This window comes from Schistocerca serialis, chromosome 4, assembly GCF_023864345.2.
Source record: "Schistocerca serialis cubense isolate TAMUIC-IGC-003099 chromosome 4, iqSchSeri2.2, whole genome shotgun sequence".
NCBI classification, from domain to species: domain Eukaryota; kingdom Metazoa; phylum Arthropoda; class Insecta; order Orthoptera; family Acrididae; genus Schistocerca; species Schistocerca serialis.
The window spans coordinates 753,087,678-753,102,514 of NC_064641.1; the positions used below are offsets into that span (position 1 = coordinate 753,087,678).

A 14,837-nucleotide genomic window follows, 5' to 3' on the forward strand; every position below is an offset into this window, starting at 1 on the left:
GTAAATTTATTTTTATGCAAGTTGGACTACGTGCGAGAATGTAGATGAATTTCTTAAATCACAGAATGTTTGACTCTCAATTTAAATCAACTCTTTGGTGACGAGCCATTTAGAGTAATTTTGCACCCAGAGGATCAGACATCTGTGTCGTTATTATGAGCAAATTGTTGTTGTACTATGGGGAACACTCTCTCATCTCTGGCAACTAATTTATTTGTGGAAAACTTCGAGGACAAGTCACTGCACTCGGCTAAAAATTTTGCTGGCACATTTGTGTGATATATCCTAAAGTGTAAAACACGCAAAAAAGATCAACATTATATATGAAAGCTTAGCTTCTCTTGCTTTTCTAGTAGCAACACTACATCTATTAATTTAAAACATTAACTTTTCCAATTTGTGTATTTGCACTACATAACAGTGATGTTGCTATTGGCTGAGTACATCACGTGCCCTATGGTCTGAATATCTGCTGTCATCGGCTGGCGAGATCACTTGACATGAGTTATGACTGGCTTCCAAAAGCGCATCGCAATCTCGATTTCAATGGTTCCTAAAGTAACATATGGTGTTTGGTAGAATTCGAATTTATACTTTCATAATACGAAAATATGCAGTGTATATGTTGCTGCCAATCAAAGATCTTTCCAAAACACCTTTTTCTCCCCCTGAGTTTCGTTTTCTAAAGTGCCGGGAAATTCTACACCCATGTATAAAAACATAACCACTCAAGGGATTGATATTTTTTACAATTCCGACAGAAAATATAATGTCATTTAACATGGAAAAAGTGTGTTTTCACCTGGGAGAAACTGTATTTTTAACCGGGAAATCTGGGAAAAATCCGGGAATTTTTTTTCCTTGTCCGTGTGTACACCATGCTGCAGAACGGCATCCTTGACTAGAGTAATGTGCCTGTAAGATCATTTGAGAATAGTATTTCTCTATACAGAGCAGAGACACAAATAATAAAACTGCTTTTTATTGCTCACAGCCACTCTTAATAACTACAAAGTAATCATAAAAAGTTTAAAAGTATGTACTGAGGCACATTGTCCCCTATCTTAATCAAGTAATGATTGATTAAGTATAAGTATGTTTAAAAACAAAATATTTGCTTTACTACATCACTGAAATGAAGTTACAATAAAAAATAGGAGTGGTATCTGATTTACAAACTTTTAACAACACTGTAATAAAAAAAAAATCTAAATTATGCAATTTGTTGGTCCACTTGACACAGCATGAGAGTCCAATCACTGAAATAGAGATAATAAAAACATTAATTGGAAACAGATGTAATGATGCAAGTACAAACATTATAAAAATGCTCTAGTAATGCACAAGAGGAAAAAGGGTGAGAAACTATGCTGATATTTCGGTCAATGCTATAATAAATGTATAAACCAGCAAACTTAACCCCTCTATACTTTTCATTCAGAAGAAACTTCCTCCAGTTTACGGATTATTTTAAGGAATATTCAGCTAATGATACCAAAATTTAAGAAGTTGTAAGTATGGGGATAATCCAGGAAGTAACGGCCATATGGAATTAATAAATTAAAGAAAAACATCTTAATAACAAATATGTGTAACTTCCAAATTGGAAGCTTATGTTGTTTCTCTAAATCAGTGTTTCTCTAACACTTTTGGCAGTGGAAGTCCTTTGAAACATTAGGTCTTTTACGGAGCCCTAAAATAAGCAAAACCTGGTTTTATGTTCATTCTTTAATTACAACCATTTAATGAAAATCATACAGAAACAGGTACACTATACACTACTGACTACAACAACAACAACATACAAAACACAAAATAACACTGTATGCAATCCCACTGTAACTTGATAAAATTGTTTTCATTTAATGGCAGGTATGAAGCAATTTTATATTTTTGACCAACTGTGTAACGTCAGGTTTGACAGAAGAGAGTTGAAGAGATATGTCAGGTCCAGCATCCAGTCTATTGCAGTATTTTGCCTTGTTAACTGTATATGCTGAGAATCCTGTTTCACACAAGTATGTTGTTGATAACATGGGAAGAACAGACAGAACCTGTGTGGTAAGCTTTGGATATTCATCATGAACCCTGCACCAAAGATAACTAAGTAACATTATTTTGAACAATGATTCCATGAATCTGATGTCATTTCTAAAAAGAATTCATTTCTGAACCCATGAAATCATTCTCAGTTTTGTGTTCTGCTCTTCAAGAAAATACACCTCAAAAGATGCCCACATATTGTGAAGAACTTGTGCCAATTCTTCACGCATTTCTTTTGGTAATGCTTTTGTCTCATTAACAAACACATTTCATGTTAAAAAGCTTTTTAGTTGTTTTTCTTGCCAATACAAACAACATAAAAATCTAATTTTTTAAATCTAATTTTCTTAAGGTGGTTAGTTTGTTATTAGTATTGAAAACTGTTGTACGTTTTCCTTCTGAAGATAGATTTCATTCATTTTCCACATATATCTGCCAAAAAAGCCATTCTGAATACTCCAAGTCACATCGCTCAAACGGTCTTTTAATTGGAAAGAAACGTCACTCACAAAAGCTTGTAATTTGGCTCTTAATTTGAACCATCTTCTTCTAAACATTTCACCTCGAGATAACCATCTAGCCTTGGTGCAGAGCAGTAGTTTTTGTGTTTGCTCCCATAATCTTCACACAATGCGGAAAACAACTGCCATTGAGACAACATGATTTAACATTATTGATTATTTTTACTGCTTCATCAAGAACCAGTTTTAGAGTTGATGGCATCTTCTTTATCACAAGTGCTTGTCTATGCAGGATACAATGGCTGGAACTACTGGTACTTTAATTTTTATTAGCGTTACTGCCCTTGCTGTTTTACTACTCATTCCTCTGCCCCATGTGTACATATATCGATACAATCGTTCCAAAAGATATGGTTTATTTTTTTAAATAAAATTGTTAATCATAATCAAAATTTCTCTTCTAAAGTGTTAATTGGCAGCAATGTGTGCGTAAGCAAGTTTTCTTTGAGCGAATGCTTATAAGGATACCGTACAATTATCTGCAAGATGGTAAGTCCAGCAACATATGTCGATTCATGCATTTGCAAGACGAATTTGTTGTGTTGAAGGTAACCTATTAGTTCTGTTTAATGTAGCTTGTGAGATAGTTAATTTAGTGTGAAAAATGTCATTCAAAAAGGGTACTGTAGAAAGATGTTTTGCAGATTTTTAATCAAGTATACAGGGTGTTACAAAAAGGTACGGCCAAACTTTCAGGAAACATTCCTCACACACAAAGAAAGAAAATATGTTATGTGGACACGTGTTCAGAAACGCTTACTTTCCATGTTAGAGCTCATTTTATTACTTCTCTTCAAATCACATTAATCATGGAATGGAAACACACAGCAACAGAACGTACCAGAATGACTTCAAACACTTTGTTACAGGAAATGTTCAAAATGTCCTCCGTTAGCGAGGATACATGCATCCACCCTCCGTTGCATGGAATCTCTGATGCACTGATGCAGCCCTGGAGAATGGCATATTGTATCACAGCCATCCACAATACGAGCACGAAGAGTCTCTACATTTGGTACCGGGATTGCGTAGACAAGAGCTTTCAAATGCCCCCATAAATGAAAGTCAAGAGGGTTGACGTCAGGAGAGCGTGGATGCCATGGAATTGGTTCGCCTCTACCAATCCATCAGTCACCGAATCTGTTGTTGAGAAGCGTACAAACACTTCGACTGAAATGTGCAGGAGCTCCATCGTGCATGAACCACATGTTGCGTCGTACTTGTAAAGGCACATGTTCTAGCAGCACAGGTAGAGTATCCCGTATGAAATCATGATAACGTGCTCCATTGAGCGTAGGTGGAAGAACGAAACGAAAATGAGCTCTAACACGGAAATTAAGCATTTCCGGACACATGTCCACATAACATCTTTTCTTTATTTGTGTGTGAGGAATGTTTCCTGAAAGTTTGGCTGTACCTTTTTGTAACACCCTGTATATTGTGTTAAGTCAGCCACACACAGTTTTATTAAATTTTCAGCAATCCTGTGTGGTTCTTCCACTTGAGCAATGTGATAGTTGAACAAATATGATGCCTCCGTGGCTTTTTCACTCAGTTTGGGTTGCATACTTAACAGTTTCTTGACTTCTTAATAATTGTTTTTTCTTACATATAAAAAATTTTTCATTCTTGTCTTTGCAATGGGTCAGTATAGTTTTTCAAATGTCAGCACATCTTAGCAGGTACCATGGAAGTATTTCAAAGTAGGTTGCTATGTAACATCCAGAGCAGTGAGCCATAAGACTTGACAAACTCGAAATTGATGTAACTTTTGTCATACTTTCTTTGTTTCACCTTCAGTAAGTCGTTTGTAGCAGGACTACCTCAAAGAACCTATTAAGCCTCAACTACACATATAAAATATTGTAAAACGTTTTAATATTGCAATTTGATGCTAATTACACAGCGTTTAGTAAGGAAGTTCTCATTAGAATCCAAACAGAAAGCTCATGACATCAGATCCAAGTAAACTTAATATCCAGACTCTGTAATTGGTGGGAATGTTTTTTTTTTGACACTGAAGCCACTAACTAGCCAAATTCTTTAATGACTACCAATGTTAACTATAATTTATATTTGTCCCATTTCTGTTTGCATTGTATGCATTATTTAATCAAAGTTTGCAGTGTAATAGATCAACAAAGTAAAATATGTGCAACATTGTTTGTAATTAGAGAGAAATTATGCAGTACCTTTATTATACATGTAAACATATACTGATTTTCAGCCCTAGCAATCATTTTGAACTATGAGGCCACTATTAAATAACAGCATATTTAATTCGTAACTCCATATTATGTTAGGAAAATGACACAACTTATATTTTGCTTATAAATTAATGAAATGTAATCTGCATTGTTCATTCCCGTATATTATCTTGTTTCAGACTTCTAAACAGTTTATTTCACAAACTACCTATACATACAAGTACTCATCAGGAAATAACGTACCTAAGTTACGATGTGTATTAATTTTCTACAGTAATTTTGTAAATTTGCATCTTAAACAATTCTACTGACTGTTATTAAACATATAAATAGATGTGCAACAGTGCTGTCATTATGCAGACTGTAGCCAATTTTCAGAGAGTCAAGATGTAGTCAGTTTGAAATGCCAACTGTTCATTGCTGCATGCCAGCTAAACAGTAATAAAAAAATCTATTGCAACTCCTGAACTTTTAATGGTGATTTCCAAAATGTGGTAAGATCGTCACAATTTCTTACAGCAAAGCAGATATGAAGATCTAAAAGCTGAGTATCAGATTCTATTGCCTAGTTTACATCACCCAAGAACTTTACTGACATTTTGATTCTTATCAGTTTCAGTCCCAATTTTCAGTACAAGCATATCGTGTTCTGTACCTGGTGGAGGATTGTCTTTTATTATTCATTTTTGGTGAGACTACTCAATAAGATTTGAAAGTGAACATTACTATTTAGCAGTTTCAAATAATTATATTTACTCAAATTCCCATCAGAAATGTTACACTTTAGATATCTTACTGCTTGAAACCATGGAGCATGAAGTCATTACATCAACACCTTGAATCTCACAGTCTTGATCAGAAATCTTTGAAGTTGATGCTGAGCTTCCAGGCAAATTACCTTTGAATTCTGGAGGCAGGATTTTATTGCAGTGCCTTAAGCCAACACTCCATTCTATCTTTTAAAATCAACAGTTTAATTTTACAATATGAGTTTAATTTTACAATATGAATAATATCACCACAAGACACTGAATTTTACAACTGCAGTGAATAACAAACACAAATCAAATATGCTGCAATCCAAGAGCAGTGACCAGATTTGTTGAGCTGAAATGGGACTTTGCATTACAACCACAAAACTGAAATAGGAATTACACTCTGAGCTGCATGGTGTGGGTGTATATAGCACCAAGCAATGAAGCATAGCAGTCGAATTGATGTTACTCTTTCAGGTGTTTATGGAGGGGGGTGGGGACAAAGCATCAGCACAATTGCTGCGCGCACATGTGTGTGTGTGTGTGTGTGTGTGTGTGTGTGTGTGTGTGTAGTGATGAATATTGAGTCACCACATACCTAACTGTACAAGCTAAATTTCTTTGTTTGTAGTTTTTGATTGTAGTTTTATTACCCTGCTTGTCACCTCATTTACGGCTATTATGCACCGAGAGAAAAACTAACTTTTCTAACACCAACAAAACATGGTGTGCTGTGCTCTTTAAATTTATATTATTTTGGCAAAGTCGTTGCAGAGGCCTTGCGGAGCTCCATGGCTCCACTGAGCACACACTGAGTATCTCCACTGTAAATAATTACATCCATTGTTTAAGAATTTGGCATACTTGTCCAAAAGCCTTAGAAATCTCATATCAGAGTAAACTGTTGTCCGTCCATTAGGCCTGCTGTTTACCGAGTTATTCGACTCCGAAACATTTTGTGCCTAGGGATGCTTCTGAGATTCATAAAGGCAGAAACTCCAAGGAACAGGGTCCACACTGTAGCATACACAATCAAAAATCCCGTCTAAATTGATCAATCAAATGTCTTGTTCCAGCAGCAGTGTGAGGGAACACAATACCATCAAAAAAATTCCACGTTTGTGGTTTTGGATTCACTTTAGATTTCTTAGGTTGTGATAATATTGGTCTCCACTCATTGGAGTGACTTTTGAAACAATTTGTTCTAGAAACTCATTTCCCTTTACAGCCACATCTGTGTTTTGTGTTGGTCACTCAGTTGTCAAAGAAGCCATCAGGATCAAATTTTTTTGTAGGCAAAATATTTGGACACAATTTTGAGATGCGCAGAAAAGTTAATTACTTGGGACAGAAATGTGTAATTCATCTTAGTTTACAGCTCTACTTTGCAACATTTTATTTAGTCACTTGATTACTCAAATCACCTGTGGTGAGTGCTGAACATCCAGGTTGAATGTCATTATGACTATGTGTTCATACATTGTTCAACATTTCATACAGTTTGCATGCATTGAAACAATTTGTTCTAGAAACTCATTTCCCTTTCATTCATTACTGTGTGACAATACACTTTCTTTAGTTGATGGTACTTTTATGTAGGGAATTTGCATACCCTTTTAAGTAATCACAGAAAGCAGAACAACAACTTGTTTCAACTTGCACTCGTATAAAATTGATACAAGGTTTTGAGGAAACCATTCAACATCACACAGAATCCCGAAATCAATCTGCACAAAAAAATGCATAAAATGTCATTTATTTCCTGGATTAACTTCAAAATAACAACAGGTACATTTAGCAATATCACTAACTACCTGATATTACAGCCACAACTAGTCTTATGTCTCTGATTATTACTTTCAGTGCCATAATAACAGTGTTTCTGTATTTATCACTGCTCCATAATGCTTGTTTCACAAGCAAATTTTCACATTCCCCCAATATTTATATTGGGGGAATTTATTTGCATCTGCATCACTGCCATAGCGGAAACAAAAATTTCTCTCAAACATTCATAAATAACCCAAAATGAATATATATTCATGACAGAAAGAGGGGAGTGTCCACTTACCAACTGCAGCAAAAATATCTGCTGAATTGGGCTGACAAACATGAAAGCACATTATACATGTACTGAATTTCTATCTTTGGGGTGTTTTCAAACACTTCCTTCATCAAGAGAAAGAGGCACACAGGAAATAGTACAAGAAAGCTGTGACACCATGACATGTTCAATATCCTTGTAACAGTGATCTATGGATGAATAAAAAAATAACTAAACAGCTCATTTCTACCAAATGTCTAATTTGTCTTTTATTAAACACAAGTGGGCAGTTATCCTAATGCCACACTAACTCTCAAAGTGGTTAACATTATATTAATAGGGTATCTAATTCAGACTGTAACTGTCCCTATTTTGCAATCAAACTGATTTTTAAGATCACCAAAAGAAAGCAAATCTATTCTGACCTGAAATTGGTTACTGAGTAGAGACTGCTAGGTAATCTGCACTAACAGTTTATAGTTTTGATCTATGTGTCACAAAACTATGGGTATCAATACATTCTAAAGCAGGACAAATTAGTGCCTGTAAGTGATGATAATTTGTTTAAAAATAAAATGTACTGGCAGTTACAACAAAGAATTTTCATTAATCATTTTTCACTAATTAATTAATTAATTATTCTTCTTCTTTTGTTGCAGTGCTGGCTTACACTCATTAATTTAAATGCTGGTTTGCTCCTAATGTGAAATAGTAGACCCATATCTAATCCACAGTAACAAATTGGCACTCCAGTTTGGATCATTTCTCCTAACTGAGGAAAATGCAAATGCACACAACATGGCTCAATACCGGGCTGATAGTGTCTAACTTTCTGTGTTTTATAAAATTGTCTGGGTGTTTTTGTTAGCTGTACGTTTTATATAGTGTTATACCTTATTTGTCATACTATATTAATACACATATGAGGTGTTTTTATAAAATACTGGGACTGATACTGTCACAGTATTAAGTATGCACATGCCAAAGACGAGCAATCAATAGCTGTGAAGTGTGAATCAGTTTGCTGTGGTCTTCATTTGTGCATGAGCTGTTATTTTGTTTTGCTGGAAACATGATATGTGCGATAACAGAGCAATGAATGGTTGTGTAGTTTCACATGAAACTTATCTTTTACTAAAAGATGTGTATAGAAAAAAAAACTGTTTATCATGATGCGAGGTTTTGAGCAGTTCATGCATTTTCAAGATGGCCGAGAGGACACTGAAGATGATTCACACCCAGGACACCATTCAACATCATGGAAATATTGGCAAAATACATAATCTGATTCAATCTGACCATCGGTTGAGTATCTGATCGACTGCTGAAACTGCAGGAATCAACTAATAATGGGTAAGGCAAGTTTTACATAAACAATTTAAAATGAGAAAGTGTGTAAAAAACTGGTGCTGAAAATTCTCATGATCAAACAAAAAAGAGCTTGTGAAAATGTCTGTACTGACACTTTGAATACCACTGAAAATTATTCCGATTTCTTGGAAGGAGTGACAACATGTGATGAACCCTAGTTTTTCACTTGTAATCCAGAAACTAAGTGCCAACCCATGCACTGGAAGGGTCCAACCTAAAATCGAAATGCAAAGTGATGATTATTGTTTTTTCGATAGTCACAAAATGTGTATCTTCACCGAGTTCCTTGAGGTCAAAACTGTTAATCAACACTGCTACCTTGAGGTTCTTGTTCAACTCCATGAGGAAAAAAAAGGAATGAGTCAAACTGTGGAAGAACAAGTTGTGGGTTCTGGATCACGACAACACAGTGGCTCGTGCTACACTGTCTGTTAAGAGGTTTCTAGTTAAGTACAGCAGCCCACTGTTAGACTACCCAACTTATTCACCTGCCCTAACACCATGTCACTTTTAATAAGTTCCCCAAGGTCAAATTTGCATTAAAAGGAACATGATTTCAGACCACTGAAGCAACATGCGTCATTAAGGAGCTCATAAAGGAAGACTTCCATCGTTGTTTCCATCAATGGAAAATTCGCATGGAGTGCTTTAGGACTAAGGGAGGAGATTATATTGAGGGTGACACTAATTAAAAACATATGTTATTGAAATAAAATGATCTACAGCAGCAGGTTCTTTATTTTATAGCCACACATATTGAACTTTTATATGCTTCTGACATGAAATAAATAACAGCATTCTAGTTTCTTTAAAAGTATTTTCACATGCATGACAAAGTTCTGGAAGCTATTTGCACTTGTCGAGTGCGTGTAAACAGGTTGATACGATCACAAAAATCATTTGTGACAAACCTGTGCTGCTACACGTTAGACTTCCCTGGAACGTAGACTTAAATATACATTTCGGAGGAGATTTAGAATAAAATTTGTTCAATAGTTATCAGTTATACACAAGAATATTAGATTTTAATGTCTCACCTATGATGAGGTCACAGATACAGAGTAAGAGCTCAGATAAGACAATACTGATGCAGGGAATTAACCATAGTCTCGTCAGAGAAACACTCATAGTGTCTTAACAATGCACCACCTTTCTCAGTGTCAACGGCAGTAATTTTTTATTGTTGCAATAGTTCTGTCCACCTCTGTAACTGAACAATCAGCACGGCTGCCAGCCAGGCAGAGGATCCGGGTACAATTCCCAGTACCAACGGAGATTTTTACTTGGTGGGAGGACTGGAACAGAGTGCACTTAGCTTTGTGTTGCCAACTGAGGAACTACTTGACTGAGCAGCAGCAGCTCAGGTCACAAACATTGACAACGGCCAGAAGAGCAGTGAGCTGACCCCGTGCCTCTCCATACAGGTTCCAAAAAAGTACAGGAATCTACATTTATTTATTTATTTATTTAGTTTGCTGGTTACTGTTCATTGTTATTTATTTTTTGCTAGTTACTTTTCACTGTCTTCTTAATAACTGTTATCTGTACCTCAAATGTTCCTGTTGTCTTATCATTCTTCTTTAATTTTTCCCCCTTAGTTGAGATGGCTTATTACATTTATGTGTACTTTACCATCAAATGAAGATCACTATGAGAGTTTTAATACCTACTGGTTTCTGCTTCATTGTATACTTCTAATAAAGATGAGCAGTAGTACCCATTGTGAGATGCTGTCACAAGTTTCAACAATGTGTGACTATTAGAATAGCAAAGAGACTTATATTGAATTCAGTCAATGACAGCTGCAGTGTAGTAATCAGTGTTCACAAATAATACAATTGTGATTTGAAAGTGTATTTGAATTTAAATCAGTGCCCTCAGCAATGTCCTTGGTAATGACAGAATCCTTTGCCTCATTTTGGTACAATATTTTGCTGAGTCAGTGAATTCAGATGTGGGAACCTCTCTTGAATACAGAAATCTCATCATCATACAACATTTTGTGGGACATAAAGGTGATTAAACTGGATGTCTGTTGCACCTACCAATCTTGGGATTGGAATGGCACCAATCTCTAAGATCTTAGATGATGTTCCATCTTAAGGTGATTTAAAATCAATAAGTACCATGCCATGTAATCAGAAAAAGGAGACCTGATCTTTATAATACTTTCAACAATGACTAAGAGATTTAACAAAGTCATGTCAACATTTATATTTGTCATCATAATTTATGACAAAAAGTGGATGTATCAATGTAACTGAGAGGCAAGATGGTAGCTATGCCTATGCAGTCTCACTGACAGTGCTCGTCCAACAAGTGTAGAAACCAAGGAATCCAGGAAAAAGAATGGTGTGTACTTTTTCCTCTGAATTTGAAGACCTCACCTCAATCCCACTTAAACAATGTACCTTACTTGCTATAGATTAGTATCCTTATTGTGTGGTCACTCAGTTTTCAGATGATTCCACAACAGCAGTCAAATGTAGGTTTGTGTGGCATATATTATCACAATAATCTACCTGCTCATAGAACAACCAACACGTAAGCATTTCTTGAGGTGCCTAGAATCCAGACACTCCCATGTTCACACTATAACCTAGATTTTGCTCCATATGATTTCTTCCTTGCCCCAAAAGTGTGATAAACCATTAGTGGGTTTCACTTCAAGACAATCTACATTTGTCCATGATACATTTCTGAATTACTTTGTACAGGAACTGCATCTTGAAATATTTCACATGTTGCTTCGGTGATAACACTGCTGCATACATAGCTAAGTAGACTATTTGCAGAAAATATAAAAGTTTATTTTTGAAAAGATCACATTATTTTCTGAAAACTTTCGAAGTGATTCTCCTACAGTGCTTTTTACCTTCTGTTTATAAATTCTATATGCTGTAATTTCGTTCCTAATGTAAGCACGTTCAGAATTTCCCTGTTCTCCTTTTTCAGTAGAGCTTATTTTCATCCCCCTGCTTCCCCTACAGAAGTGTCACCTCATAAGCCACAGAGAACACTACATAATCAAAGGGTCTCATATAAACAAATTTTCAGCAAAAAATCACACTTACACCATCTCTTGTACAAATTTCCACATCAGCCTTCGAGTTCTGTTTACAACCATCCTTTCAAGTTTATACACCAGCACTATGCAACAGCGACTGCCACTATTGCTATGAACAACAACACAATGACTATCCAGTAACCTGAAAAAAAAAAAATCAACCGAGACAATATTGTGATACTTTTTAAAAATGAATGCTCACGTCTTAGACACTTCTATAATGTGTGGTACATACACTATCATTTATAGAATAATGCATTGTATAAGAATAGAATGAACATTTAAGTGTATTAACATTTCAAAAGCATCAACATTGTATAGACTGACATATCAGAACGACATGGGACGTGATTTTGAACTTCTACAACTTAAAGTTCTAGCCTTCTATAAATTAAACCTTACTTAGATGTTCAGGTACAAATCGTGAAGAAAGCAAGTTAAAGATTGCCACATGGGACAACAATGTAAACATGGTTGAGAACTTTTACCAAACATTAAGAAAGGTAAGCAGACAATTAGCCTTCATTAAAAGGTATATCTTTGTTTTCAAGTAACAGTCTTCCTTAATAAATAATAATAATAATAATAATAATAATAATAATAATAATAATAGTAGTAGCTTGTATATTATATTTTTCAAGATTTGTCAAAAATGTAACATTCACTATTCAGATGTCTCTTGATGTATCAAGAATTGATACTCACCCCATGTTTTATCCTTCTGTCCAACAACTCTTATTTGCCTAGTCCCGTCTACTATTCTCGCATCTGTTCTGTCCATATGATCAGCCAGATCATCTATTACCTCTGTGAAATAAAGAAAGGTTTTATGTATGGCTTAAAAACCATTCCCATATGGCAATAGTGTAAAATGAGGGTTACTGAGAAGTGTAACCTAGACATACACACTGTGGCCCTTACACCTGCAACAACAGTAAGAAAACAGAGTGACCAAATTTTACTTACTGTGCATATACAGTATAGTGGGAAGAATGGATGAATGAATCTATAGGTGATCTGAGAGTGTATAAGATGCAAAGTCTGGAACATACAGTTGCTATCTCTGGCAGTAACCATTTTCCTACGCTGGCTGGGCACTGAGCTGAACTAAGATTGGGTGACAGAAACAGTTCCATCATTCCTTTTTGCTCCAACTCTATGCCAGAGTTCATCTATCGTAGTGGCTAAAAATGAGGGCATGCCAGTCTCTCTGTTATCCCATGACCAGATGATTTCAGTGTACGAGAGATCTATGGGACATGCTGGCCAGAAAAACAACTGAACATCTATTGTAACAAGGTAGATCAAGACAGTATCGGCATCATGTGGTCTTGTATTACCTTGCTGAAAAACGACATCACGAGTCCTTAAAGGTATGTCATAACCACTGGTATTAATATATCAAAAATGCAATGTCTGCCACACAAGTTATCAGGTATGCGAACCACCTACACCCCATAATATCAATGCTAGGTCAGGCCCGGGCAAAATTTGCACTCCTGAGGCATGTTCAAACTTCATGAGTCCAGCAGTATGCCAAAGGCTGTACATGTGGAAAACTTAGGAAGACATGTTTGCAACACAGTGTGACTACTTCTAAGATGCAAATATTGCAGCACACTTTTATTAGTACCCATAGTGCTTATTTTCAACTTTTTATTTTTCCATCAAAGCAATAACTTTACTACTTACTGTAATAATTACATTATACACTGCTGATGCTGTGAGCAGCACTACAGAAAGCTTTACACACAGCATTAACATTCCGTTATGATGTTTATTAATTTATACACATTTTGAATTTAGAATATGTAATATATCTGGTACTAGGATTCACGATACACACTCATGTTAGGCAAATTAAAATCTGTTAAACCCAAACACTGGAGGGACTTTCTCAGCTTCATAACAGAAAACTGTTCACAGAAAAATGTTGAACCAAAAACTAAACTAACTTTAGCAGTTTGTCCGTGCAGTCAAGGCTTTTGCTCTAGGGATAACATTTTATAAGATTGTTGTAAATTCTTGGATAGGGCAAACATGTCATTGAACTGGGTGCTACACAGGAGGTGCATCAGCAGCTACAAGCATGAATGGTCAGACAAATAAATCAAAATCAGTCTTGCACATGCAAAGTCTTGGAATCATGATGAAATGTTTCAATTGCAGAAACATACTCAGTCATGTCTGGTCCAGAAATTACTGCCTCAAGTTCTGTGAAACATTCCATGTCATGAACATGAAGCTGATTTTTGCATAGGATTAATTTTTGTTTTATATAATCAATCTTGTCAACCATATCTGTTACGAAATCATTCTGCCGTTTCATTAAAGGATGAACGTGTGGTTTCAGTTGCCTGAGACTGCAGATGTGTGTGCAAGTTCTGTTTGAGTGCGCGCGCGCACGTGCGTGTGTGTCTATCGTTGACAAAGTCCTTAACGGTCAAAAGCTATAATTGTGAGAATCTTTCTGTTGTACCTATCTGCAGCTCAGCATCTCTGCTATAAGGTGAGTAGCAACTCTCCTTCTCTAGTATTATTAATATAGAATCTAGTTGCATTTGTAGCATGTAAAGATAAAAATTAAACTAAACTTTCCTAAACTATAGGCATTACTTCAAAAAACACATTCACAGATTTCCTACATATAAGGAAATAAGAAAATCTTCAATCCTGTTGACACACATTTGCAGTCAGCTTATCTGCCCAATATTTTGATAAGAGGAGGAAATACAATGCTGAGATGTGCTGTCCACAGAGGATGCAATGAAGAATTATTATGCATTTTCTAAGGAAACACACTTTTTTGACTAACAACATGTAAACAAA

General features: G+C 35.7%; 1 protein-coding gene across 2 annotated transcripts in view; it reads right to left on the bottom strand.

Annotated features, from left to right (window-relative positions):
* Nucleotides 1-966: 966 nt before the first annotated feature.
* LOC126473295 (syntaxin-8) overlaps nt 967-14,837 on the bottom strand; it is a 65,859-nt gene continuing 51,988 nt past the window's right edge. The window contains exons 6-8 of one of the 2 annotated variants that reach the window (XM_050100263.1): nt 12,714-12,815; nt 12,016-12,150; nt 1,099-1,259 (exon numbers count right to left, since the gene is read on the bottom strand). In XM_050100263.1, the coding sequence (XP_049956220.1) occupies nt 12,092-12,150; nt 12,714-12,815 (161 nt within the window). In that variant the 3' untranslated portion in view covers nt 1,099-1,259; nt 12,016-12,091. Of the gene's footprint in view, nt 1,260-12,015; nt 12,151-12,713; nt 12,816-14,837 lie in introns of both variants that reach the window. The other variant, XM_050100262.1, reaches the window with a different exon arrangement.